The sequence below is a fragment of the Lepisma saccharinum genome, chromosome 12 (genome assembly GCF_977018435.1).
Source record: "Lepisma saccharinum chromosome 12, izLepSacc3.1, whole genome shotgun sequence".
Taxonomy (NCBI): Eukaryota; Metazoa; Arthropoda; class Insecta; order Zygentoma; family Lepismatidae; genus Lepisma; species Lepisma saccharinum.
The window spans coordinates 38,372,473-38,399,120 of NC_139240.1; the positions used below are offsets into that span (position 1 = coordinate 38,372,473).

At 40.3% G+C, this 26,648-nt stretch overlaps 1 protein-coding gene across 5 annotated transcripts in view; it reads left to right on the forward strand.

Moving 5' to 3' along the window:
• The window catches only part of Pur-alpha (Purine-rich binding protein-alpha), a 184,530-nt gene that overhangs the window by 84,556 nt on the left and 73,326 nt on the right, over positions 1-26,648 (forward strand). For 3 of the 5 annotated variants that reach the window (XM_083132131.1, XM_083132129.1, XM_083132130.1), the window contains exon 3: positions 5,135-5,260. The exons of the other annotated variants lie outside the window; for them this stretch is intronic. In XM_083132131.1, coding sequence (XP_082988257.1) covers positions 5,135-5,260 — 126 coding nt within the window. The remainder of the gene's footprint in view (positions 1-5,134; positions 5,261-26,648) is intronic. 5 annotated transcript variants of the gene reach the window in all.

Sequence of the window (26,648 nt, forward strand, 5' to 3'; positions counted from 1 at the left end):
AACATAAAATATCAGACTATCCAATACAAAAATAGCCTATATGAATACAAAATTTCAAATATTACAATGTACAAATATTATCTTTACACTCAATGTTTCAGATTTGAACCACCACGTACAAAATAAAATGAAAAGGGAAACTACTATAATGCATCATAATTTACATAAAATATGAATTAAAATTAACATAGTAAAATTCAAATTATCAACACCATAGGCTATGCAATGAAAAATGAAGTGGGAAACAGACTGTTGGCTCGGCGACGTTGGTCAGTTGCAAAATGGTATCCTCCTTTTATTCACAAGGCTGCATAGCCTACTTTTCGGAAGGAAAATCTTTGATGACATGACTCGAATGATTTTTCAATTGTGTTCGTTACATCTTAAGAAATGGTATACTATTATGCTTTCAATTTCATTTCCCTTGAGGGGGAATAAAACATGTATGTGTGTTGCGGGCTGGATCCCCGGCAACCCCCCCCCCCCGTTAATTCGTATACTGCAAGTACGTCACCACCATTCTAAAGCAGAATCTTTGACTAACAGTTAAAATAGTGCAAGAAGTTGAAACTTGTTACGATAGACCAAACTTGCCTCTTTACACGTATACATTCTTGAGTTTAAATGAAATTATTGAAACTAGTTATACTATTAGTTATAATGAGAGCCCGGAAGTTTGGCAAAATGCCTCTTTTTATCTACTGCATATATTGATAAAATTTTTCCGGATATACGTTTCTTATGTTGTTTCGAATGTTTTGGAAGCCTTTTCATTTTGCCCATTTTGCCTATTTGGGACCCCACTGCCTACTTTTAATTATAATGCCTTTTTCAATGAAATTTGACATTTTTTTTTAAAAAAATGTATATAAATTATTTTTCTCCCAAAAAACGTTGTTGGCATTTGTTTTTCTTCCGTTTATTATGTGAATAATTTTCGCCTTATTTAAGTAATATTGAACTCACGCATGTTTCAACATTGCTGAAGGAGAAAAGTGTGAGAAAAAAGTATTTCATGCTGAGTCAGGATATTGCCTTTCGGTTAACATTTCTTGTGCATGATTGACTGCTGAAGTGGACAGGTTGATTTCGAACACAAAGAAAATATTTCTGAAATCTCCCTCTCGAACCCGAAAATTTCAGGAAGTTGCGATTGAGCTTAGTTTACCTCAGCAACCAGTCTTGACGAGATAGGGAACCTGGATATCAGCAGCTATATGTTATGCTAACAACCTTGAAAAAATCAGTGAGGTGATCGATGCTCTTCCAGAAAATGAAGCGGCTTCAATTCGTGAAGTGAAAAAACTCCTGTGCTATTCAAGTTTACTTTTGCACATTATGGTGCATTGCCAGAGACAATTACAATTATAGCATCCATGAAAATGTACGAGGAATCTATGCAGCAGATGATGGAAGTGCCAGGAGAAAAGGGGTCAGCTGTTGCGGAAAAGTGCTAACGGGTAGTGAGTGCAAAGGAGGACTTGAAACAATTGAAAACAATTTGTGATATTCTAAAAGGTGAAAATGCTGTTACCAAAATGAGTCCAGCTACATTAACTTGTTATATGTATGCTCCAATAACTTCTGTCGAAGTAGAAAGATCATTTTCTATTATGAAAAACATTCTCTCTGACAGACGACTATCAATGAATGTTTAGAACTTAAAAAGCACCTTGTAGCTATGTGCAATCGAGACGGAGAAAATTGAAATGCTCTTCCCAATTTAATTTTAACATTTTGCCAGAAATTATATATAAAAGTAAGCGACTTCTAAATGTGCCTTTTTTCGGTTTATTTTGCCTTTTTTCATTTTTAGTGCCTTTTTACCACATTATAAATGCCTTTTTGCCTGCCTATTTTAACGAAAATAAATGCCTGAACTTCCGGGCTCTAGTTATAATATAGCTAGCAGTTATCAAGAAGGACTATCATTTGAATTCGTTCATTAATTTGACTTTTAATTATAAAGAGGACCCAATGTGTGCTTACTATTACAAAAAGTTGGAAAAGTACGCTCTACTTTAAAGTGAATGAAAGAAAGCCAAAGTGAACATGGTTGCCAAATTTCTTAGCTATTGTCCCAATGCTCTGCAAGGTTATTGAAATATTGGGGAGGATTTTTCTATTTCCGGAGAGAATCCCCCCGGGCCTTACTTCATCACCGTGTCGTGTAAAATTCCTAATTTGTGGCTGTTTATTCCAGATGCAGGCCTATTCTGTCTTTATTTAAATTTTTCATTCAGACTGAAGTATTTGTGTCAATTTCGGATTTAGGGAACCCTACTGTGGGATAAATGGTGAAAAAATGTAACATTTGAAATATGTTAAAATGTCTATTAGCCACAGGTGTGAGCTGACACCTATACACCATTTTTCCCCAAAATTGCTAATATAGTTATTGGAGAGAAACGTTAATTAACAATGCATCATCAGGGTTGGTGCATTTGACGCAGTTAAACTTGCAATTTTGTTATGTGTGTTTTGTGTATTTTGTGCGTTAGTCGAGTCAGTATATTTGTGTCAATTGTGACACATTTTGGATTCTACAGTAACACAGTTGGAGATGGATACCAGATGCTGTACAGCTGTGCATAAAGAGTAACTCATCCCACATTTTTGCCAGTGAAAATTGATTGATTTTGTTTATTTTATTACGCTTTTCTGCCACTTTTGGCTAATCGCGAAGATGAAATTGATGAAGGAACACTCGCAAAGAATACCCATGGCCAGTCGGCCTGGATGCAACCCCTGTGCTAACCACTTCACCATGGAGGTCGGCTGCAGTCGAAAGTTAGCAGCCAGAACCAAGTAACTGAAAAGAAAAAGTTGAATGCGTAATTATAATAGGCATGGAATCAATGTGAGGTTGAAGTCGAATTCGAGATTCTAATTTCTCCAGACTCCAGTAAGTTCTTTTAGATATTGTCGGCGATGTTAAAGTTGAACAAGTTAAATTTAGAAAGTGAAATACTGTTTCCTGCTGTTGTTCGTTCCATTAGTGAGGTTGCTTCGTTTCTTTAGTGGTATCAATGTATTATTTTTTTATTCATTACCACCTTGTATACTTTGATTAGTTTCATCTGAGATGTTCCAATGTTAGCATCGCTTTCCATTCAATTGTATATATTATGTGAACATGCACAGAACTTGTATTCTAAACTAGTGCTTCAAAGTGTAATTCTTATTCCAGTGTCATAAATATATTATTGCTTCTTGTATTTGTATTTATGTACCAATACTTCCCCGAAGGCGTAGTGGTAACGTCGTCGCCTTGTAATCAAGGGTTCCCGAGTTCGATACATAGTGGTTCGGATCCTATACTTTAAATCGTAGCCACAGTCCCGGTTAGCTTATCTGTTCATAAAATGCACTTACGGACTAAAAGAACCGGTGAACAAGAGAGCATAAATTTCTCCCCTTGTTGCAAATGAAAGCTTTTTTTATTTTTACTTTTTAATTTTTTTATAAAGTTAATTATTAAGCTAGACACGATGTTTGAAAAATATGATGAATAAGAATTTTCAGAATCCCATGTATTCCCTATGAGAAAAAGAACTCAAGAATTTCAACTTAAAGTTATACGGCTATTCAAATGGAAGTGTCGACTTTTCCGCCTGCCAATCAAACTTTTAACCTGTCCTCTTTCCGTTCATGTGTTTTTCTGTGCCATCCGAAGTTTGATATTCCCAAGAGAACTAGTAAAATAATACTCTCATAGCGTAATGATAATTTTCTCCTCCTACGACCATCCAGCGCACAGACCTCTGTGTGTGTGGGAGGGGGGGCAGTTAGGATCGTCGTGTCTGGCTGGACACAAACTGTTCCCCCTGCACTTAAATGTCAAAGTTAGAGTTGAACTACTTTTGAAACCATCGGTAGCTCCTAAATGTTTTGTAGTTGACCGAGATATACCGGTGTAACGAGAGAGGGGTGGTGTAGGTAGGTGTGTGTTCGGGACATCTTAGTGTTGTTTTTGGTCCTCCAATAGCAGTTAGCGTACCTGTCTTTTGTCCGAATCGTGTGTACGCTATGGTTTTTTGGTTGTGTCTTCATGTAGTTCATCTTTTTAACATTCACACTATCGGGATAGCTTTGAGAAGCCGGACAACGGACGAAAATAGAAATGCAGTTAAGGACATCCTCGTCTTGCGTGAGGTGTACAGAAAAAACAAGACGTCTTTTTTATCCATAAATGTTGCAGAGGTCGGAACTGGAGGTAGGAGAGTAGCGTTGGAAACTGCAGCGGCTCTGGTATAGAAATTATAGTGTCAAAAGAAAACTGTTTTCGTCACTGTGATAAATACACATGGTGCATGGTTCAAGACCCGGTTATGAAAGACGCCAATTTCCATTAACAAGTCTTAAGGCTGTAACTAAATAAACCACATTTATTCTACCCCCTCCTCCCTAACAAACATTTAATTTTACTGTTAAATATCATTACAATACTTCCCTTGTATTGATGTTCATGTTTTTATCCACCATTTTGCGTCATACGACAGACAATCGATAATTTTGCAACATATAATTCCTTATGTGTAGAATCGGTTCTTAATGCTTTGGCCAGTAATACATATTGTACAAACATATAAAAAGTTGATACATAATTTTGGTTAGCAGGTTTCTTAAACGCTCCACAAACATTCCACCTGCGCACGATGTTCTCAAGTATAGCTATATTGGTTGTATAAATAGAGCATTTCATTCTTTCCAGTGCCCGTGCAGCCACAGAGGATACAAATGTCTAACCACTAAAAGTACAATACTACTATTTTTATTATTAATTCTAGAACATTACATGCTCAAATGTATTCAACAGTTGGTTGGTAAATACTTAGTTAATTGACATGCTTGTAATTGTAAAGATAAGTACATAGACATCAAGTGGTACTTTTGGGTTGCAGACGAGGAAACAGTAACTGCTTATGCATGACTTAATCAGCATGTGTGTGTGTGTATTTCTAATAATGCCCATTGTTTTATTTAAATGTTGCAGCTCAAAATATATATATCCACTTGTTAGGTTTGCCGTTCAGGTTCAGAATAAAATTATATTAATTTAATAATGACTCGTATTTAGTATTAATTCCCCGAGCTCAGTGAGTGTATGGTGTCTTTTTTTTTGCCATCACAGGCACGCAAAGCGATCAAAACTTCAACCAACCAAACAAACGGAAGATATCGGAAACTGTGCTCTGTCCCGTTCCTTCGAAAAGCAGAAAGACGTCATCAGAGGATTCGGATTCGTCGCGCGGTTCAGGTAGGGAGTCAGACCTCAGTTTTAGATTTTTGCCGGGTATCAAAGCTTTTTTCTTGTCCACCCATTCCGTATAATAGTAAGGCTCGTTATGATAAGATTTTTGTAGGGAGAATTCCGTAGCCACAGCTTGGAAGTCATGAAACTTGTTTTGTGAGGGACCAGATTGAAACACATTCGCTGTTTCATTGCGTTTTCTGCACTGGTTTCTGCAAAAGTCAATGTCAGCGCTGTTTTAAATTGTGTGAAGGTACATTGTTTGTAGATCTTCTCTGCGTAGCCTCCATGCACTCGTAGCTCTTCTTTCTTCTGCGCAGGCGAGGGAGCTACAGCACAGCTTATTGCCACAACAAACTGTCGTGTTGATACATCTTTACATTTTTGCCTTCAAACACTTGGTTTCTATTAGGATGCAATTTTAATTGGACATTACCCACTGCCTAGTGCTTTTAAATATACTTATTCTAACACTACTTTTGAAAGAGCACCTCTTCTCTCGCCTTCAGGTGAACAATTCTCTCTCTTTGGATATCGACCAGGTGAGTTCTGGACAGGTTTCCAATCTATCGTCACTCTCATCTTCAGGGAAGAAGGGTAGAATGTCCACTTAACATTGCGTGCTAATACAGAACCATAGTCACTACCATTCACAGAATTTCTATGATAGGTAATACACAACTATGATTTTATAATGCACCACTAATGTCACCTAATGGAACAAATTAGTTTATTCTGTCTGATTATATTGCAAAATAGAAATATACAGTCGTTAGCAACGGTTTTTGGGAATTCTGTGTGCGATATGATCAGACAGAAATAATGCCACTAAATGGTAAGACAAGTTGGTCATTAAAATTACAGAAACTGGTAAAATTCTATTTGAAAAATTAATACGTCAGTAAGGCGAACAAAAAGTGTGTGTGCAGACCTTTCTTCATAGTCAGTCGCCCTTACCCATTTTTGAAATCCCCAGCCATGTTATATTCAAGATTCTCCATTTGTATAGTAGACGGTGCAGCCAACACGATTCATAATCGTATGCTATTTCCGAAGTGCGATATTCTACTTTATTTGGTTCACACCAATCTTCATGACCTGGGAAAACTAGCAGCGGTGGTGTCTGTACATTACAATGAAAGCACGGAACATGGTTGCACCCACGAGGTACCCACATGGAAACAGCTTGTCGAGAGGAATCTTATGGCAAAACAATAAACGTGATAATTGTGATTGAATACAAGCTTTGCCGCAGTACAGTTAAATATATGTAAGATTACTTGACTGTAACATGAAAGGCCCTTTTAAACTGTACTTGTGCTCATAATACCAAAAAACTGTTGATTAATTTACTTCCGAATAATGATACTGCAACAAGCACCTTGCACATTAAAATTTGTTCCTATGCCGCCAGACTTCAGTGCTGTATAATTTGGCGTGTCGAGGTTAATGATTCCCGCCCTGCTCTCCGGAAACTATCAATATAGAATCTATTAAGACATGCTTTAGTCGTGATTCCAGATTAGCGTCCAAGTGTCGTTCCATCATTCTTTTGGAACCTTGTTTTACACTCTCGGGACACCTCGAGATCGTAAGAACCCCATTGAAAAGTCAGCGGGCTCGTTACAACCCAGAGGTTGTATGAAGATTGTGACAGACAAATGACACGCGCTTGTTCCAAACGCGGGCGCCTTCCTCCCCTTTCGCATGCTTGGCTAGGGCACCTCAATCGCTGCATGAACACGCATGATGAGTAAACTGTGCATGTTTTATACTTAAGTTTATTTGAATAATATGTGTACTTTGTTTGCTTTTATGGATCAGTGCATTCTTGTTCGGGGTTGCAGTGGTAAGGTGTGATAGGTGTGCTACATCCCTGCCGCTATTTCCTAACTCTAGCTTGCAGTTGTGGCTCAGGCTGTTCTGTATTCATGGTGGTCCGGAAGTTTCCCTAGAATGTCTGTCTGCACCTGTTGAATGACTGTGGTATGGAAACCACGAACATGTGGGTACTTTTGGATCACCCTAATTTTTTTTTCTTTTATGCATAGTTATAAATGTAAATATTATTTAGTTTTATTTTTGTAAATGTTTTCTGTGCTTATTTTGTATTGTGATGACCGCAATGTTCTGTTCAGTCTATTACGTTCCAGATGCATTGGGTAAGTTTTTCAACCAACTTCATATAAACGATTTTTCCTCTAGAAAGGGCAGTTGTCAGTGACAGTAAATTTGCCGTACGTTACCATACAATACTTGCTTTATACATCCGCACAAGTAACAATGGGATGGGAATGAACAAGTAGTTCCTGTTTCTTTTCAAATAGATGCTATTGTGTAGTATGCTACGCTTATTTACTTTAATTGCATTTATTTGTGCATCAACCTGTGATGTATTCTCCATGTTACCGCAAGATTTTCCCGGGGTAGGCCAAGAAATAAAGTATTTACGTCCAAAGCCATGCTGTGAAGAAATATGTTCACCAGAAGACTAGAGAAGAGGTGCTCTATCGAAACATAGTGTTAGAATAAGTATAGCAGGGCGTCGACCGGTAAAGAAAGTCAAGGAAAAGTAAAGAAATCCACAAGTAGGTCAAGAAGTCAATAAAAAATCAAGAAATTATGTATACTCTTGGTCAAGAATTTTTGCTATCGCCATGACTTGATTTAGATTATTTTCTTCACTTTTCTGCCCGTTTGGGTAATTGCGAAGATGAAGATGGGTGAAGAGACAATCGCAAATATATAGAGACGACAATAACACCTCCACAGACGATACTGGCTGCGAGTCCAGACGCCAGGGCCTCGCCAATCTGCCAAACGCAGTCCATAATGCATTAACAGATAATGCAAGTGTACTTCTCGTTAAATAGAGCTTCATTTTTATCTTAACTGGCCTTTTGAAAGGGGTTTTTTCATAATTTTTATTTATTTGCTAATTTACAACTTTACCTAAGTAGAGGTCGAATAGATCAAAAATGAATGATAAATTTATCTTGGTTACAAAACTGGAAAAAATGAGAGATTTTGTAAAAAAAGTTGAAAATGATTGAAAGAAAAGGAAGCAAAAAGCTGCTGAAGCATTAAAGAGGGGTAAAAATTTAAAGGTTAAGAAAAACTATAAAAAAAGGCCAAGAAAAAGTCAACAATTTTGGATTTATTTTGCTAGACGCCATGGTATAGGGAAAAGCACCAGACAATGGATAATGTCCAAAACATGCAGAGAATTTTTATTGTTCATTCCGTAATGAACTCAAGTTATTGTGGCGAAAATTAAATTATATGCGTAAAAAGTGTGTAAATTTAGGATGGTACTTATTGACACCCGTGAACAAGCCTTAAGTGTCGTTAGAGCGAATGAAGCCTTCAATCCTGAACATTTATTCCTTACCCACGATTCTCAACTGCCTTGTGAACCCGCTTCCGAGGAACCGAAATTATAGCACACCAGGAACACGGCAGGTTCGGGGAGAAAGCTGGTTTAGCAATGCCATCAAAAGAACCTGCAAGTTGTTATCCGGTCATACCTCATTCGAGGACACCCGATCGCAGCCGGAACTGACCGAACATTACATCATCGGGGTGACGTAATCGGTTCTGCGAATCGCTGTGCGACCGGTGACGTGTGGTGGTGACGTAGCGGTTCGAAAGCGGCTGCTGCATGTCAGTTGCCGGCGCGGTGATAACGCATTGGCACAGTTCTCTGTTTTCTCCGGTGGTGGGAGTTTTGGCGTACCCCCGCACGCATCCTTAATGTCACCTGCTGAAGTGTTTTCATGCCGTATCTAGATTCATGGTTTGCCTGTAATGAGTCATTGTCGGAAGCGCGCTCGTCTAGTGTTGCAAGGAAGATACGTGGGCGGGGAAAGATGCGTAAAAAATACTTTTCCGTGCTGTTTTGAAGGAATGCCGTAGTCTTGCGTGGTCGTTTTTAGTTGCTGAAGGAACATAAATCTCTTCCTCTGATCGAAACACTCATCGTTCCATAATGACCCGATTCTAAGCTCCCGTTATGGCTACGTGGAATTACAGTCCGTCGGCATTTCATTCATTCCTTTGCTCAATGCCTGCAGTAACTCTCAGATGACTAGAGGCATTTTTTAAGCATTTAATATTTATAAATTTGGAAACCAAAGTTCGAGTTTTAATCACTTCCCACGATTAAATCTCCCGGGTTCGGTACCCGGTGGAGGCACATAGTGGTTCGAATCATAGTCCCGCCCTTCCTGTACATAAAGCGGACTATAAGCAAACTCCACGAATAAATCTACAAAGTTGCGGTATTGATTCAAAAATGTCCATTACTACGAAATAATGGTAAGTTATAACACGTGCAGACACATCTTACGAATTTCTATGGGAACATAGTATAGAAATATTGTGACAGAAAATCTTTGAATTATTATTTTTACAATTCAAAGATTTTCTGTCGCAATATTTCTATACTATGTTCCCATAGAAATTCGTAAGTCCACTTTCTGCACAGATGGGCTAATCGGAATAGTGTTGCCCACGGGACGAGACGGGACAGGCTTTTAAAAATTCGAGACGAGACGAGATTGATCATGAGTCCCGAGACAAACGAATATTTTCGAGACGAGACAGCATTACCCAGCATTTCCACGAGACGAGACAGGCCAAAGTCTCGTCTCGTGGGCAACACTAAATCGGAATTAAACTTACAGTTTGAAGTGGGATCCGAACCACTGTGCATTGTGCCTCCACCGGATATCGAACCCGAGACCCCTTGATTACAAGATGAAGACGTTACCATTATACCATCGGGGTGGCCTTAACTTAACGTTAACTGATGAAAGCAGTTTCCAATATTTCATGAACTCCAGGATACACAAAGCGTGATAACGATTCTTGTTTTGTAGTTGTTCATAAAATGGCAGTCGGCGCCTTGTAATCTAGCGGGTTCGATATCCGGTTGGAGGCACATAATGGTTCGGACTTCCACTTCAAACTTTATTTTTCCGCTCCCGATTAGCCTTTCGGTGCAGAAGGTGGCCTTAAATCAGCACTTCAGATTTAGGTTCCATCTAAATTTACCCACTTGTAGTGTTCGATTCGCAGTAATCTGTTCGATTCGCAGTAATCTGTTGCAGAAAGACTAAAGTGAGGCGTTTTTAACACACACTGCCTCGGGAATCTGTGTAGCAATTTCGCACGTACGGTAGAGAATGGGAGCAAAGTAGTGCAAACCGCTGGTAGCTGCAGCCGCGTTTCCCCTCCATGCACCCAGTTCGCCTCTCATATGTTCATTGGTCGAGCCCTCTCAAGTCATTACTTGCGTAGAGGACTTATTTTCGTTCGATCGCTCCATATATTCCCCCAGAGTGTACCCCATTTCGACTCTTCAAAGAGACTGTTTGGTTCGAACTTTTGTTGAGAAACTGCTTTATCTTGCTAATAAAGTCCCAGTCCTCATTGGAACGTTCGTGTTCAAGTTCCGAAAGATCAGTTTCCCTCTGAGAACCACATGTCAAATCCACGTGGAGCCCAGTAAATCCTCCCCTCAAACCTTTCCCACCAGTAGCGCTCGTTTTAGGAACTAACAGTACTTGTCAAGTTACGTGGAGTAAATGAGATGTTGCCAATCAGTTTTTTTCGAGATTTCATAACGTGAGATTGCAGTTATCTTTGCTAGGTTGTGTTGTGCTATTTTTTTTAAAAAAAAATACAATTTGGAGCGCTTCTCAGAAAATCAGGTGCTGGCTCGAAACCAGATACGCGTCCGGTCGGCTTCTTCTCGAGCTATGTCAAAGATACCGAACTGGCGTTCCAATGAAGACTTAAACCATACCTGTTTCCTAGATCCACAAGATCAAGTGTCTTAAATATGCCTCCCATCAACGAGGAAAACAGCGAGTTCAAAGACATCTGTCGGGCTGTCGCTAAACCACTATGAACATACGTCCAAAGCTCCCTGACACTAGTAGAAGAGTCTTCATTGTCACACTCAAAGTGTTCCTACACCCACCCTTCTCTCTCCTGGTGGAAGTGCTGCTTCGTGTTCAGCTTTCCGTGGCAGGTACAGATCGTTTGTTGCGTGCGGTTAGAGAAACAGAGCATCACTGCCTTCTCTCCGCAGTTCTCGACTCGGGACTCCCTGTCAGGTGGAGCTCTGGTATTTACACCCCCTTTCCCCTGTTGCGGAGATTTGTTTGGGTTCGAATGCGTTATTTTTGTGACGCGGCGGCGTAAAGGCCAAAATGCCAGATGACTTGGCCCTCTCCGTCCCAATATAGCGCCGTGACTCACGAGAATCCGCCACTTTCTGTCCACCAAAATAAATGGTTGCCCGTCCTCGCGGTGTCACAAACCGCGATTGCTTTTCCCTCTTTTTTGTGATCGGCGCGGAGGTGTTAGCCAGCTGGATGCAGGGGAATGCAGACGAATGTTGTCTTGGTCGAAGAGAACTGCAAAGAATCTGAGATTTCGAAGTCTCAAGGTTCTGTCGCCTGAAATAATGTTTGTCTCCCACTGTTCATGTTCGATGACAACATCTGCTTAATTTCACATATATTTTTTTTTTACATATGGTGCGCACAACAAGCGTCTGCCCTTTTACAATGCACAATAAATTTGTTACATTGGGAATATGTAATATAGACGAATACGTATTCAAGCAAACACGTAAGAGTTTCACCTATACTCCCTGTACAGTGCTGTGGAACAAACGTTGATGATGAATAAAATTACACACGCACATACACAATACTATTACTTTTGGTGCATTCAATTGTTTATTATGCCAGTTCGTCATATTGTCGCAGTCAAGGGGTACCGACTTCTATCCCCTTTGGACACTCGTTGCACATTGGTTCGTATGCCACTAAAAACTGTAGGTCCAGTCCCGATTAGCCTTACTGTGCATGAAGTGGATTTAAAACACCAAATAAATCAATCAATCATCACATCACTTATACTCATTTCTGCGATTAGCCAAAAGTGGCAGTAAAAGCGACGATAAATGACAATAATAATTTTAAAAATTCACAGCCTTCTTCATAGATCCCAACATCCAGGTATTCGAAGCTTTGATGCCGGATCCACATTCGAGGTTGGAGTATCTGAGCCTTGTGGTTGGTACCATGAAAGTAGTACCATGACGTAAGATACATTTCGATAACGAGGACGGAATGATAGCCTTGAATGGCCAGTGGTTTATGACTACAGGGGGAACTGGACGCGGAGATAGAGACCAGTTTTTGTTCTAATCTCAGACAGGCAGGTTTTGTGCACTTCTGTAAATCGAGTGAACGAATCGTGTCCGTGTCACCTGACAAAGTTTCCTACCCACTCCACATATACACCTCGGAAGAAGTTAACGGGAAAAAATAAATGCCTTCAGAGACAAGAATGACAACTTAGTCACCTTCTCACTCGGAGCAGAAGGTTGCGGTTCGCTTCGCCGACCAGTTCCCAGAAGTCCGCTGATACTACGACAGATTATGAATGAGGTGACGTCATTCTTCGTGCAAGGATGAATGAAAGTGCTCGTGGAGTATGGTTCGGAAGGGTCGTAGTCCGCGTGTCATTAGCCATGGATGTAATTTCCTAGCCGGAAGTCACCTTTCCCCTTTCTCTCTCGCGTTACGACAGGTGAATGTTACTCTTTCCCTCCGTTAATGAACGTTGCTTGTTTATGTTTTGAGTTCTCGGCTATTCCCTTCTATCGCTGACCTTTCTTCTAACCACGTTCGCTGACTGATTGATTTATTAAGTGGACAGATTACAGGGATGAGCATAATTAGCTGACAGTTTCAAAATAGCATAAACAAGACTGAACAAGTTTCACTAGAACATGTGTAAATGGAATAAATACCACACTTCTTAGAGATTAATTCAAGCAATGCAAGGCCTCCCCGATGGCGCAGTGGTAGCGTCGTCGCCTTGTCATCAAGGGGTCCCGGTTTCGATACCCGGTGGAGGCTCATAGTGGTTCGGATTCCACTTTAAACTGTAGGTCCAGTCCCGATTAGCCTTACTGTGCATAAAGTGGACTTAAAACACCAATTCAATCAAGCAACACAAACTGATAACCTAAATGGCCAGGTTGTGATGCTGCACAGTATTGGAATCTAGGGATGGCCAAAACCGGATAATTTTCTAGATGGATTTCAAATATCCGAATATCCTATGTTCGGATTATCCGAATTATACTGTTTTTCTGAAGTGTTGTTATATCAGAGTGTGAGCATTATCCTGTCAGTTTTATCAGTTTTACGGGTTCTCCACATATTTTTTAATTCGTCGTCATTGTACGGATTTTCTACAAATCCTTCATCAAATATGTCCTATCCTAATTATACGGATATGTGGATATTCGGATTATCCGTTGCATCCGAAACGGATATCGGATAATTTGAAATCAGGATATTCGTTATCCGGTTTTTGTAGCCATTGCTAATCAACACCCACAATGAGCAACGAAGACTTCGACCTCCTGGGTAGTAGTCAAATTTTTTACCTCGCATTTTCACCAATTAATACAATCAAACCAATTTTTTTACGCACTTGTATGAGACATCTCTTCTCGTTCAAGTGTGGGATCCTGAGAGTGCTAGGTAGAGGGTATCGTACTGTATTGGTAATCGAAATAAATGTCCCATCGGGTAAAATAAGATCGGAGGCGAAGGAAGAGGTTATTCATAGAAACCAGTGTTCGAAGTCAGGGGAACGCGGGGGGTGAAAGGGGTGACCTTCCACGTAGTACACCCTGGACTTGCGGACTAACGAGGCTCTGGCGTCTGGTCATGTGGCCAGTATAATTCTGTGTGTTATCCTGTTTTTTGTCCTTGTGTGTGCTGAGTGCCCCTTTACAGCCTCAGCTTTTAACGGAAGTCAGAATATTTTAAGATTTTAGTTACGACACGACATTGCAGTTATGTTATTTTAGTTACGGTAAGGGGCTGGTCCCCGTATCATGTGACGGGTGGAAAATAGCCTAAGTGCTGAAGCACCCAATTCAAATTGGGGGGAACGCGGAGATGTTATCCCCAGTCAAGAAAATTTTCATGAGGCATCCTTCTAGCTAGGCAAATCTGCATTGTCTCCAGGTGGACCCGTCCCTAACCTATCCCCAAACTCGACAAAACATCCTCTCCCCTGAACTAAGAACGTCTACTTCGAACACTAGTAGATACAGTGTTTAAAGATGAATTTTAAAACAAACTAGGAAGCATAATGCACATACCCGCGATTCGAACCCACCAAGCGCCGAAGTAAATAAGATCGTTTTATGGGGATTTGAAGCTGCGACCACGAAGTTGAGACCAGCGCATCGCTCCGCGGAACTTGGTTTGTTCTGAAGCGCGAGAAATCTTTTGGATATGAAATCAAGCGTACAGAAAGAACGGTGAAATCGTTCCAGAAAGTTCGAAGCCGCTTCTTAGAAAGTTTCCCCAAAACACAAATGCCTGTCTCCGAGTTCCAGACTCACTAGGTCGGTCGCTATATTTAGCGCTTCGTCTGCGCGTCTTGCCGGTCGTGACATCACCGATTCCGTGACGTAGCGTGACGTTGACCGGTTGGATTGGCCTCGAGCGGCGGTGACGAAAGCATTCTTACGACATGAATGGAGCTCGCAGAGGAGTATGCCGCGCTGACCTTGCCCCGGGCGTGTTTTTCGGAGGTCAGGGGGTCGGTTGACCTGGCGTGGCGTTTGTCGACTGTCGCGAATATTTGCGGAGTAGGCGAGATGGTAGGCACTGTTAGGCCAGCCGAGCGCCTGAAGGAAAACGTTGCCTCGCGTGGGCGGGTGAGTCACTGTGGCATGCTCGACGGCGGGAGAACCAAGTGGTTCAGTATTGCAGTGTGGTTCCACGATGGACGAATGGGAGTCTGGGAAGATCCAGTACTGGTACCCACCAGGTGAGTACCCGCGGTGGCACGCCACCCCTAGGTGTTGTTTACCAAAACAGTGTTCGACGGGTGACACGCCACGTGCTTCCGCGACCTCTGGCGGGGCAACCCGATTTCGGCAACCTTGGAGCGGGCTCAGGTGTTTCGTTGAGAAATGTTTCTTGTGTTTTTTCTCGTCCGCTGGTCATTGGAAAACATTCAACATTCCTATGAGCGACGTTGGTGTGCCGTTTGGGTCTTTAATACCGTACAGGGGATAGTGCCGTGATGGAAGCAACAGTGTGCATTGCGCGTGGCGGTTACATAAGAGTAATGTGTGCGATATTTAAAAGTTTCCGGGGGAGGGGGATCAGTGACTTTTGCAAACTTGAGCCCCCAAAATCCCGGACATACAAATTTACGTATAAGGTATGGTAAAAATGTGTTTTAGCAAATGTTTCTTTTTAGTTATTTGAACTTAACACTTCAATTCCAGTGCACCACTTGTTCACTTCGGATTCCTCCCCGATGGCGTAGTGGTAAAAGTCGCCTTGGAATCAAGTGGTCCAGGGTTTGATGCCCGGTGGAGGCACTTAGTGGTTCGGATTCCACTTTAAACTGTAGGTCCAGTCCCGATTAGTCTTGTGTGTTCGTAAGTAAACAAAAATTAAAAAGTAAGATATTTAACAATTGATATCACATCGCCTAGTCATGCACAATATTCAGTGGAATGGATAATAATTAAAGTATATATGGAATAATTAAAGCTTATTGCGACAGTTTCAAAACGAGGTGATTATCTTTGCCCAGCGAAATAGTTTTGTAATATGTGATATGGTTTATATATTCCGCAAGAAAGTTATGTATATGTGTTTGACGCAAGGAGTCCCGGATTCGAATCCCGGGCTGTATAGGTGTTCTTGGTTTGATTTTGATTTGCTTTATTTTACTTCGCCTTTTGTGCCACTTTTGGCTAATTTTCCAAGATCGGGATGAGTGATAATATGATGAAATTGATGAATGGACACTCACAAACATCCATCCCCTGGCAATGATTCGAACCCGGGACCCCTGGTGTCGTAGTGCGATGTGGTAACCACCCCACCACGAGGACCGGCAGGTGTTCTTGGTAAATGTTCCTTCATCAGTTTCACCATATCACTCATCCTTATCTTTGCGAATAGCCAGAAGTTGCAGAAAAGTGAAGTGAAATAAAGCAAATGAATCAATTTGTGTGTGACGTTTGCATTCCAATGATCACCAAAAGGTAGGAGACAAAAACGTGTGGGAACCCTGGGCTCAGTGGGGCGCGGAGATTTTTGCTTTTCCATCCTGTGATTATTAACCACCCGAATGTATTCATTACGGTTGGTTGGCGTGACTGTATCGATTGGTAATATTGTCGTATTTCAATTTTTTGTACTGTTGGAAAGTGATAGGGAAAACTTATTTTTGTGCTAAATTTTTAACTTTTTATACCGTACCGTCTAATATAATAACATTGGGGTAAGAATTAAGAATAGAATGTTGCCACTTGGGAACAGGGCACAGCAGTGTAGTTCGTCAAATCTGCGGGTTACTACGAGACTCCTACAACACGAACATTTTCTTATATATTGAATTAAGATGAAGGCATCCTTAGTTATTTTGAGGTATGGAATCAATGTGTGTAAATCAAAATTGCTTTATTTGCGACATTTTTGGAGATAGCACCCTTAGTGTGTGATTGGTGTAGATAGCACCCTTAGTGTGTGATTGGTGTTGTGTAATCTGCAAATACTATGCTTTGAGTTTGTGTTCATATGTATTTTGTTACATTTTCGTTCATGATGTTTTGAAAGAAGGTAACAGTTTTCTCTTTCGGATGGGCTACTCCAATCAACGTTGCTTCCCTTCTCAATTTTGAAATGCTTGTCTCGTCCGCGTCTCGCTTCTTAACGGATATCCTCACTGTTTGGGTATCATCATTTTTATAGGCAACAAAATATTTTATTTACTAGTTCACAGGAAAGTGTGGACAATTCCTATCATAGATTTTCCTACTTCCTTTCTTGGAATTGAAATAAAAATGGAACACCACGCCAGAACACGGGATATTGTGTACTCATTCGTCGATGTTGGCCTTCCCGGTGATGATGTGGCAACTTTGTCTTGTATAATCAGGGGCTTCCTGGTTTGATTCCTCCCGGAGGCACATTGCACAGTGGTTGATATATCTCTTTAAGCTGTAGGTCCAGTCTGCATTGGCCTATTTGAGAGCATAGGGTACTTCTGAGTTCTGACATTGGCATTTTTATTTTCGTTTGGCTATTTGACAAAGAAAGAATTACTTGTTGGGTTTATAACGTACGATTTGATGTTATGGCTGGTACCGATACAACTCGTGTGTTTTAAGTCCACTTATGCACAGTAAGGCTAATCGGAACTGTATGATAATCATGTGTTTATTTTAACTTTGAAATGTCAAGAACAGCGCTTTGCGCGCATAGCAACATGCATTTGTTTCTTTATACGCACGCCAGTAAGAACGTTGCGCCAGTCAGGCGAGAGCTCGCGAACAGTGTGGCTGCTCGGACGTTTATACAAAAGCAGCTCCGGTGGCATTGCGATACATACCAGAATATTTGTTATGTGTAGTACTCGTGATAGCAATAAAACATCAGAACACAAACAGGGACTGGACCTACAGTTTGAAGTGGGATCCAAATCACTATATGCTTCCACGAGGTATCGAACCACAGATCCCTTGATTACAAGGCGACGACGTTACCATTACGCCATCGGGGAGACAGATTTTGTTAAGTGATAGACTTTGGATATCGCCACCGAAGTTCCGGGTTTAAGTTTCGGCATGGGTGTTCTTTGTGTCTGTTAGTTTCATGTCATCACTCATCTCTGTCGTCGCGATCAGGCAAAAGCGACGCTAAATAACAAACATTACCTATGCACTCTGATGTACTTAAAGAAACAATAAAATTTATGAATTATTCATTGGAAACCTGTGCTCCTGCGTAGCCAAATGCTTAGCGCTCTCGCCATTGGTGCGATCGGTCCCGGGTTCGATTCCCGGTCCAAACGCAGCGCCGTGGGGAGCTACTTGAAAAGAAGTAGTAGCGTGCTCCGGTCTCGATAACCAGAAAACAGCGGCAATGGGACTATGCGCCAACGAAAAAGCCACTTGCCTTCTTTTGTTTCGTGGATACCTGCGTGGTGAGACAGGCAGATTCGTAGAAACGGTGTCGACCCTAGCTAGAATAATGATGCTAAACCTACTACAATTTGAGAATTCACCTGAAAGGACGATATTTTGAGAAATTTAAACACAATTTGTCAGCATTTAGCATAATTTCATAGATTAAACAGCACTTTTTCTTATCGGGAGTTTGTCAACGCTTATTCGAAGACGAACTTCGCCTTCACAACAGGACAAGATGAATTTTCGAAGAACTTATTGATGATACCCAAAGGACTAACAGCGTGGGTTAGCAACGCGGCATATCGCACCTACACGACGGGGGTCAAAGTGGCCAAAGTGAAAATGGCAAATGGAAAAATGGCGAATGTAAAAATTACAAACAGAAAGCAAAAGCAAATGATAAATAATTCATATGTAAATTGTAAAGAAGAAAAATATTGATGCTGCGTTTAACAAAATCAATATTTATTCAGCTTGGGTTTCGTCACCTTTTACTGTATTTAGCTAACAATATTTATTCATCTTTGATATCGTCACTTTACATGCATTGCAACTTTAGGTTATGTGTTACTTCTCGTAAGAAATTCTGCATTGTTCTTTTGTTAGCACTGTCGGTATAAATTTTGTTTGTAGAATTCCGCGATACTTGCCGAATTTGTTCCTCCACTTTATAGCATATTTCAAATCAGACTGTTGTAGAAAGAAGAGCTTATCTCCAGCTTTCTCAGATTTAACAATTTTCATTTTAAAAAAATAAACAAGTTCGTTCCTCTCAGTGACACAAATTAGTGCGAGGGCTGACTTGAAGTCCTACTAGTAACAAACACACGTGTGATTGGTCAGCAGGTGTGCGCTTGGTGTAAACATGTGTTTAGTCAAGATGAAAACCCATTCTATGCTCCACCCCTCCTTAGTTTCATCAATCGCACATGCTTCAAATTATTTACAAAGGTTGCCTTTTATTAACATGTGATTCTATAGCGGTAGTAACTCCTGCCAAAAGAAATAAACGGCATTATAATTATTTTTGGAAACATCAAATAAAATGTATCCATTCAAAGACAAATTGTCAAAAGACACCAAAATTTATGAAATTTTAATTTCAAAGTGTGAAATTCAAGACACATAATTTCTCAATTTTCATGTAAATTCGTAATACTTGCCATTTCTACCGTTGCCATTTTGGCTGCCATTTTACCTAAATTCGCGACAGGAGTTTCCGCATTTTCCCGCCTTGTTCAGACTGGGATGAGGAAGCGGTTCGCTTCCCAGGTTCCAGTTTTCAGGCTTTGTTGCCCAAGACCTGTCTTATTTTAGAAGTCGGGCGGCGTTTTCGGGAAATAATGCGAAGGTCGGAGACTTACATCGGTAGCGAATGAATGAGTCAGGTTGAAGGTCACCGGATGTTAGTCACTGTCGCGGATGATCCCTCGGGCGGAGTGGACTCGTTTCCATTGCTCTCGCACGCTGGAATTCGGCCGTGTGTGTTTTGTTTCATGGGGTCCCGTCGGCAATGAAAGGTCACGTGCTGTTGACATTGTAAGGCTGCAGTGCGCTGTGTCAGTGTTGACGGGCGTACTATGTTCAGTGCTTACATCAGTTGAGTAACAATGAGTACTAGGCTATGATTAATATATGTTTTAAAAGGTTAAGACGAAGAGTGACAGTTTTCGCACCAGATATGCATTTATTTCAATATCGTTGCTATTTAGAAGAAAACAACACAGCACCCCCATGTTGCAAGTTGAAGCGTTTTTTTAAAAGTTTATTATTAAACTAGATACGATATGTAAAATAATATGATAATTATTGATAAGACTCCCGTATATTCCTTATGGGCAAACAACTTCAAATTACGGCTAATCAAATGTAAGTTCTGAATTTTCCTAACACAAACAAAATCTTCAACCTGCCCTCTTCCGGTTCATGTGTTTTTCTACGCCATCGGAAGTTTGATATTCCCAAGAGGACAAATAAAATAATACTCCCATAAGTTTTCTTCTCCTCCTACCTAGCACACAGGCATCTCTCTTTCTCCAGCTCGCCGAGGGAAAAGGTTGGTCGGGAGGAACAGATTCTGTTCCTCGCGTCTGGCTGGACATGGAAACTGTTCCTCGTGCCCTTAACCTTATTCTGCACCTGCAATTTAAAGTGGAATCTAACCCGAAACTTCTTGGTTACAATTGGTCTCCGTGACTAATAAAATTATAAATAACAAGCTTATTTATCAGTTCCGTGGTAATGTTTATTTTAATTGGTTGACCTCTGCGCAATTTTTTTTGGGGGGGGGGGGAAAGGCCATGATGATGTAGTAGTACGAGGTTTTTGTATTCTGTGCATATATACGCTTCAGTACCTCCCGGTAGCCAATAATGGGAGAGTTCGTAAGATACACAGTGCGGCAATTTCAAATGGAGACTGGTGATGTAAAAAATGAACAAGTCTTCATAGAAAGTTAGTTACCAGGGATCATTCAAAGTAGGACCCTCCTGCATCCACAAATCGTAGCGCAATGCCTACCAGTGCATGGAAGGATTGCTGGAATTAGTTTTGTGTAACGCTGTTTAAAATCCATGTCGTAGCCTTCTTGATTATTGGTAAATCATAAAAGTAGGAACCTTTCAGTGCAGATTTTGGTTTAGGAAATAAAAAATAATCACGGAGCCAGATCCGGTGAGTAGGTAGGATGTGACAACATACAGAGTCGATTTATAACGAAAAAGTTCTTCGCAATCCCAGTCTTGTGACTTATGTCACTGTCATGAAGCAAACGCCAGCTGCCATCATCCCGATACTCGGGCCTCACACGTGTTATTCCTTGCATCGAACGTTTCAGTACCTCAAGATAAAATGCAGCAGTAACAGTCTGTCTGAAATGTCAGTCTTCAGTAATGATTGTCCTCACTTTCTCAACCAATTTTGGTGTTCTCACCGTCCCTGCTACACCTGGATGCTCGTCGTGTTCAATTGGCTCCCGTCCTTCACTGAAACGCGTGAGACATTCAAATACACGCGTACAGGATAAACAATTGTCCCTATAGACTTGTTACAACATGTGAAACGTTCCCGCAGCAGTTTTACCTAAAAGCGCACAAAACTTGATGTTTGCTCTTTGTTCCATGTTGAAATCACGACGCACTTTCACAACACGAACCCACATTCAACAACGCCACAAGCGGCAATGTCGCTCAAGGTCAACGAGCTCTGCGTCGATTGTTCCTGAGATATCTGTTCGAACCACAGAACGCTTGCACAGTGGCGCCACCTACCGAGCAAAAAAATCAGTCTCGATTTCAAATTGCCGCACTGTGTATATTGTGCCTACACGATAACCCATTTTCGTACTAGATTGATTTCACAAATCGAGTGAGTGGTACTGACGACAGTCAAAATTAATTCGAGTTTACATTTCTTACAATTTTTTTTAGCATCTTAGGACCCCAGGTTAAAGTTGAGACCTACTTCTCTGTGTCTCTCTCACTCAGCGCACGTGACAACACTAGCAGTTGAAAAGACTTATTTCCTTTATTTCTTTAAATCCTCTTCGGGCATTAACGTACGCACGATTTATTTTTCGGAAGGCCAGGAATTGAAGAGCCAGGAGGGAAAACCAGATAAGTCAATTTTCTGTCGTAAGCAAGATAGTGGTGTTAATTCCTGCTCTACTGGGCTTCACAACATACTTTCTTTAATTTCACACATTTGACACTTCCATTGATTAAATAATATGTTTGTTGCACCGTTTCATTTACATGTCGAGTAACGTTTTGCAGTTACAGTTTCATTTTTCTGTAGTTGGACGAGAGTTTGCTTACTTGTTTTTTTTCCTCTGATACGTTAATTATAAAAGTTGCGTTTAAAAGTTGTTCAGAGACAGAAAAAGGGATCGGCTGGGTCATTTTATGGGGGGGGGGGGTTGCATTTACCACAGATTTGCCCGAGTTCTTTACTGTTTTCAGTTGAAAATTTTCATTTTCTCAATATTATAGAGGGGCTGTAGCCCCATCAGCTCCCCCCTATGCGCACGCCACTGCCTTCGGGTATTCCTCCCCGACTGACAAATAGAGCGCGACGACATCTATAGACAGTTCCTGGCACCAAGCTAGGAATCAGTTTCCATGCAGCTGTGTTGATAAAGCGAAGCTCTTAGCATAGTTTACTTATTCCTCTGCTGCCAGCAATCCGCAAACTTGACTCGAAGCGCAAATGCTTTAGAGGAAGAAGAAAGAAAACTGCGAATCGTTGCACCTTGTTATCAGCGTTCATCGAAATGGAATGCACTGGAAGACAATAAGAGCCAAGCAGAATGAGACGCGTGATTCACAAACAACTACGTACTTCCGTTGGAGAAAGTCATGAGACTGAAGCTTTTTTGTTTTGTTATCTTGGGCAGGTACACTCGGGTCTGGCCGTCTGTGTTGTATAAATAAGTTTATATATTCATTTATTAATTGCACTTCGAATTTTCCCGCTTTTTTTTTTTGCACAATTTTTAGTATTAAATACTATCATTACTGTCAGTAGGACATCGCGATGATTACATGAATTAATCATCAAATTCTGAAACAGAAATAATATTTTTATATAATTATCCCAAAAATACAATTGATTAGGGTACGTATGAAATGCAATTTATCTATTAAAATTATTGTCGTGATTGTAGATACAAATGTGACGTTCATTGAGATTCATTTATGATTTGTTGTCAAAATCTGAATTGAATTGTTGAATGAAACTTCTTATAATGAATAATTTTAATGTGAAAATAGGAGATTGTAATGATTGTTTTCGTATATTCCATAATAGGCCCCTATCTCTCCAATAATTTTGGAGTAAATATGAAATGGTCATTTGGATAAGCCGAATAAGTTGACACATTCCAGAAGATACAGAATTTTGCGGCTTCAAAAAGGTCTGCATGTGCGCGTTATGAATATTATTTCGAAATTTGCTATTCCCTACTCCAAGGGTAGACAGGGATTAGGGAGGAGTGATTAGCTCTCAATAAACAGAGGCGGCTCAAAATAAAATCTTCACCCGGGCGAGTTAAATTTTTGGCGCTCCTTCCTAATTTGTACACTGCCCTCCCCCAAACTTTCCAGCATCGTCTCAACAATGAAGAATCCATGACCATGATCTATAATATGTGCGTGTGTGTGGTTTTAACGAGGAACGTTGATTGTTACTGTTAAATATGACCTTTATTTATTTATTTATTTATTTATTTCGTCTTCTTTTACATGGCGAAGTTAAGGCTGTGGAGCCTTTTCTTCCACTTGACCATGTTTACAAAAAAATTGAATATGAAATAATTAAAATTTTGAAAAAAAAAAGGAAGAAAAAAAATATATAAAAAATTACAGAGAAATAAAAAATACAAAGAGAAATTACATATAAGAAAGGTAATCTAACCTATAGATACGGACACACACACTCACACACACACATACATATCTTTGCCCTTACACACGTACAAGCAAATACATAACACTACACTTACTTAAGCACAGTCCAATATTACACATACTTAAAACACAGTCCAATACGGTATACTTTGATGATAATTCATCTTAACTATTACTCTAATTCATTTTAGTGCCTTACGTCCTTCTATCATTCTCTGCACCCGCCATATTAATAGGGAAATCAAACATTTAATTTTCATTGTATAATATGTGTAACTTTAACAATTTTTTGAACGTCACAATTGAGGAAGAGACATGAATTTCAGGTGGCAACTTGTTCCAAAGGCCTGCTGAGGTAACAGTAAACGAATTTGCATAAAAGTTGGATTTGTGGAGTGGAATGGACAGCAGAGACCTTTCGCGCGATCTGGTGTTGTGGCTGTGAAAGTCGGAAAGATGTTGAAATCGGTTATAGAGATATTGCGGGTCTTTTATTTGAAGGATTTTGTACAGTAAAATTAACTTATGAAAATTACGTTTATCGCTTAATTTAAGCCACTCGACCTTCGCAAAGTACGATGTCAAATGGTCTGAATATTTTAGGTCGAAAACGGAATGCAGGCATTTTGAATTCGCTGCAGTCGTTTAGCTTGTTCGTGATTGACATCCAAGAAAGCAATGTCGCAATAGTCAACAATGGGAAATACAAGAGACTGGACCAGTTTAATTTTTATGCGTTCAGGGAGAAAGTTTTTGAGCCGATAGAGTGAATGCAATGCACCGAAAGCTCTTCTAGATACAGAGTTAACTTGCTCTGCCCAGGTGAGATGTTGGTTGAGTATCACACCCAGATTCTTAACAGTAGTGGAGAAGGGCAGATGAATGTCATTTATGTTGAGTCTAGGGAGGCTAGATTTATCTATTTTGCTCAAAATTCTAGGGGAACCTACAAGAATACACTGGGTTTTAGTCGGGTTTAGATGTAAGCCATGGTGTGCAAACCAAGTACTTATTTGTTTAAGGTCATTGTTCACAATTTCTATTGCATGCAGTATTTCTTGCGGGGGGAAAGAGAAATATAACTGAAAATCGTCGGCATGGTCGTTTATATACAGAGCAAATAAGAGGGGGCCGAGTACAGTGCCTTGAGGGACACCACATGGAATGTTTTTCCACGACGATTTTCCATATAGGTCAACGACACATTGTCGACGTTCTTGTAGATAGGAGCAGAACCAATTAACCGCGGAGTCTGAAAAATTGAAAATCGATGATAATTTAGCGAGTAGAATTTCATGATCAATTGTCTGAAAAGCTTTTGTAAAGTCTAGAAGTACCAGAATCGTAGGTATGTGTTTATTTTACACCTACATAATGATATCAAAATAACAGTAATCTTGTATCTTAAATTGGTACATGATAGCAATATACTTATTATGTTTTGCAGCAGTAAATTCAATTAATTCTAGGCTGTTCGAGAAAAAGCAATTAATTTATAAAATTGAATTTTACAGTACAGTTATTTTTGTTTATTCTTTTAATAGTAAACATTATCGACACGATATGAATGTTGGATCATCATTGTTTAGAATCTTTACATATGCCGAATGTAAAATTATAGTTTTAATACTTTCTATAATTCAGTTCACTTAAATGAACGCAAAAGAAAATCGCAGTTTGTGATTTGTATGCCTTTTCAAGAAGACCGTATAATTCTTGTCAACAATAAGTCCAATTTTTTTCAAAACAAATAGTCACACGGTGGAGGCACATATTGGCTCGGATCTCACCTTGAACTATAGGTCCAGTCCCGATTAGCCTTCCTGTGCATAAAGTAGACTTAAAATTTAACTCAAACGCCCAGGTTTAGCGCCTCGGGCAGCCAGTCCCTTGCTCTGGGCATGAGTCATCATCGCGATTGGACAAAGAGTAGCAGAAAAGCGACACAAAATAATAAAGAGTATATGTTTGTATTCAGGTATCTTAGTTTTCAGTTTCCCCCCAACAGAAACGAGGTGACTGCAAAGACTAGACTAGCACTTTCCACGTTCCCTTTTTCGTGACCTTGTGGCCTTGTCAAAATCAGCTGTTGTTCGCAGCCAGCGCGGTGATAGTTCGAACACTTTCCGCCAGAGGGAAGGCGCTTACTCGTCAACTAATGCCCTCTCGTGAGCGATCACCGTACTAGCTGTTGCTTGTTTGGCTTCGCGTCTTGAGTTTATTGATCGGTCAGTGTCGGTCGCTGCTATGTGGCGGTTCGAATGCTGGAGAGGTTAATGGTAGGCATCGGTGCAGGTGATTTGCTGCTAAGGAAGTGGCACATTCACGCCCTGTGATAAATTGGTGTTTCCTGGGCACTTTTCCTTTTAAAGGTACCCACTCCGTTCCTCATAGATCACCGTTGAAAATTTAACAGTTGCAGGTTGACTAGCCTGTGGCGAATATTACCGGTACCTTACAGCTTACTTTTTTCTTACTCGTGTAACAAAGCGTGCTTCTTGCGGTTCATAGAAACTTAAAATTTAGCGCCAACGTGGCAAGATTGATATTAAATTAGGCTTTTAGCAACGGAAGTCATTTAAATTCCTTGATAAGGACACTGTAAAAGGAAGCCAGACGAAGTTGAGAAAATAAGATTTTTCATTAGTTTAACAAGTCTTTCAATTATTGTCAGGGTTTAATGACCCAAATAAAGGAATGAAGATTTTTAAAAATGACAAATATATGTTTAACCGTTTCCCTACATTAGAACAGGAATTAGTTAATATTAAGAGAGCAATTTAATGGATGGCAGTGCAAAATGATTAAATTTTCCATAACTCTTTCGGGAATTGAGGTAATGCCCCATGAATACCCCCCCCCCCCGTAAGAATCACGCTGATTATTGCAGAATCGGCTAGAACCTGCCTTGTGTCCTGAAAAATAATCATCCAAAATTCAG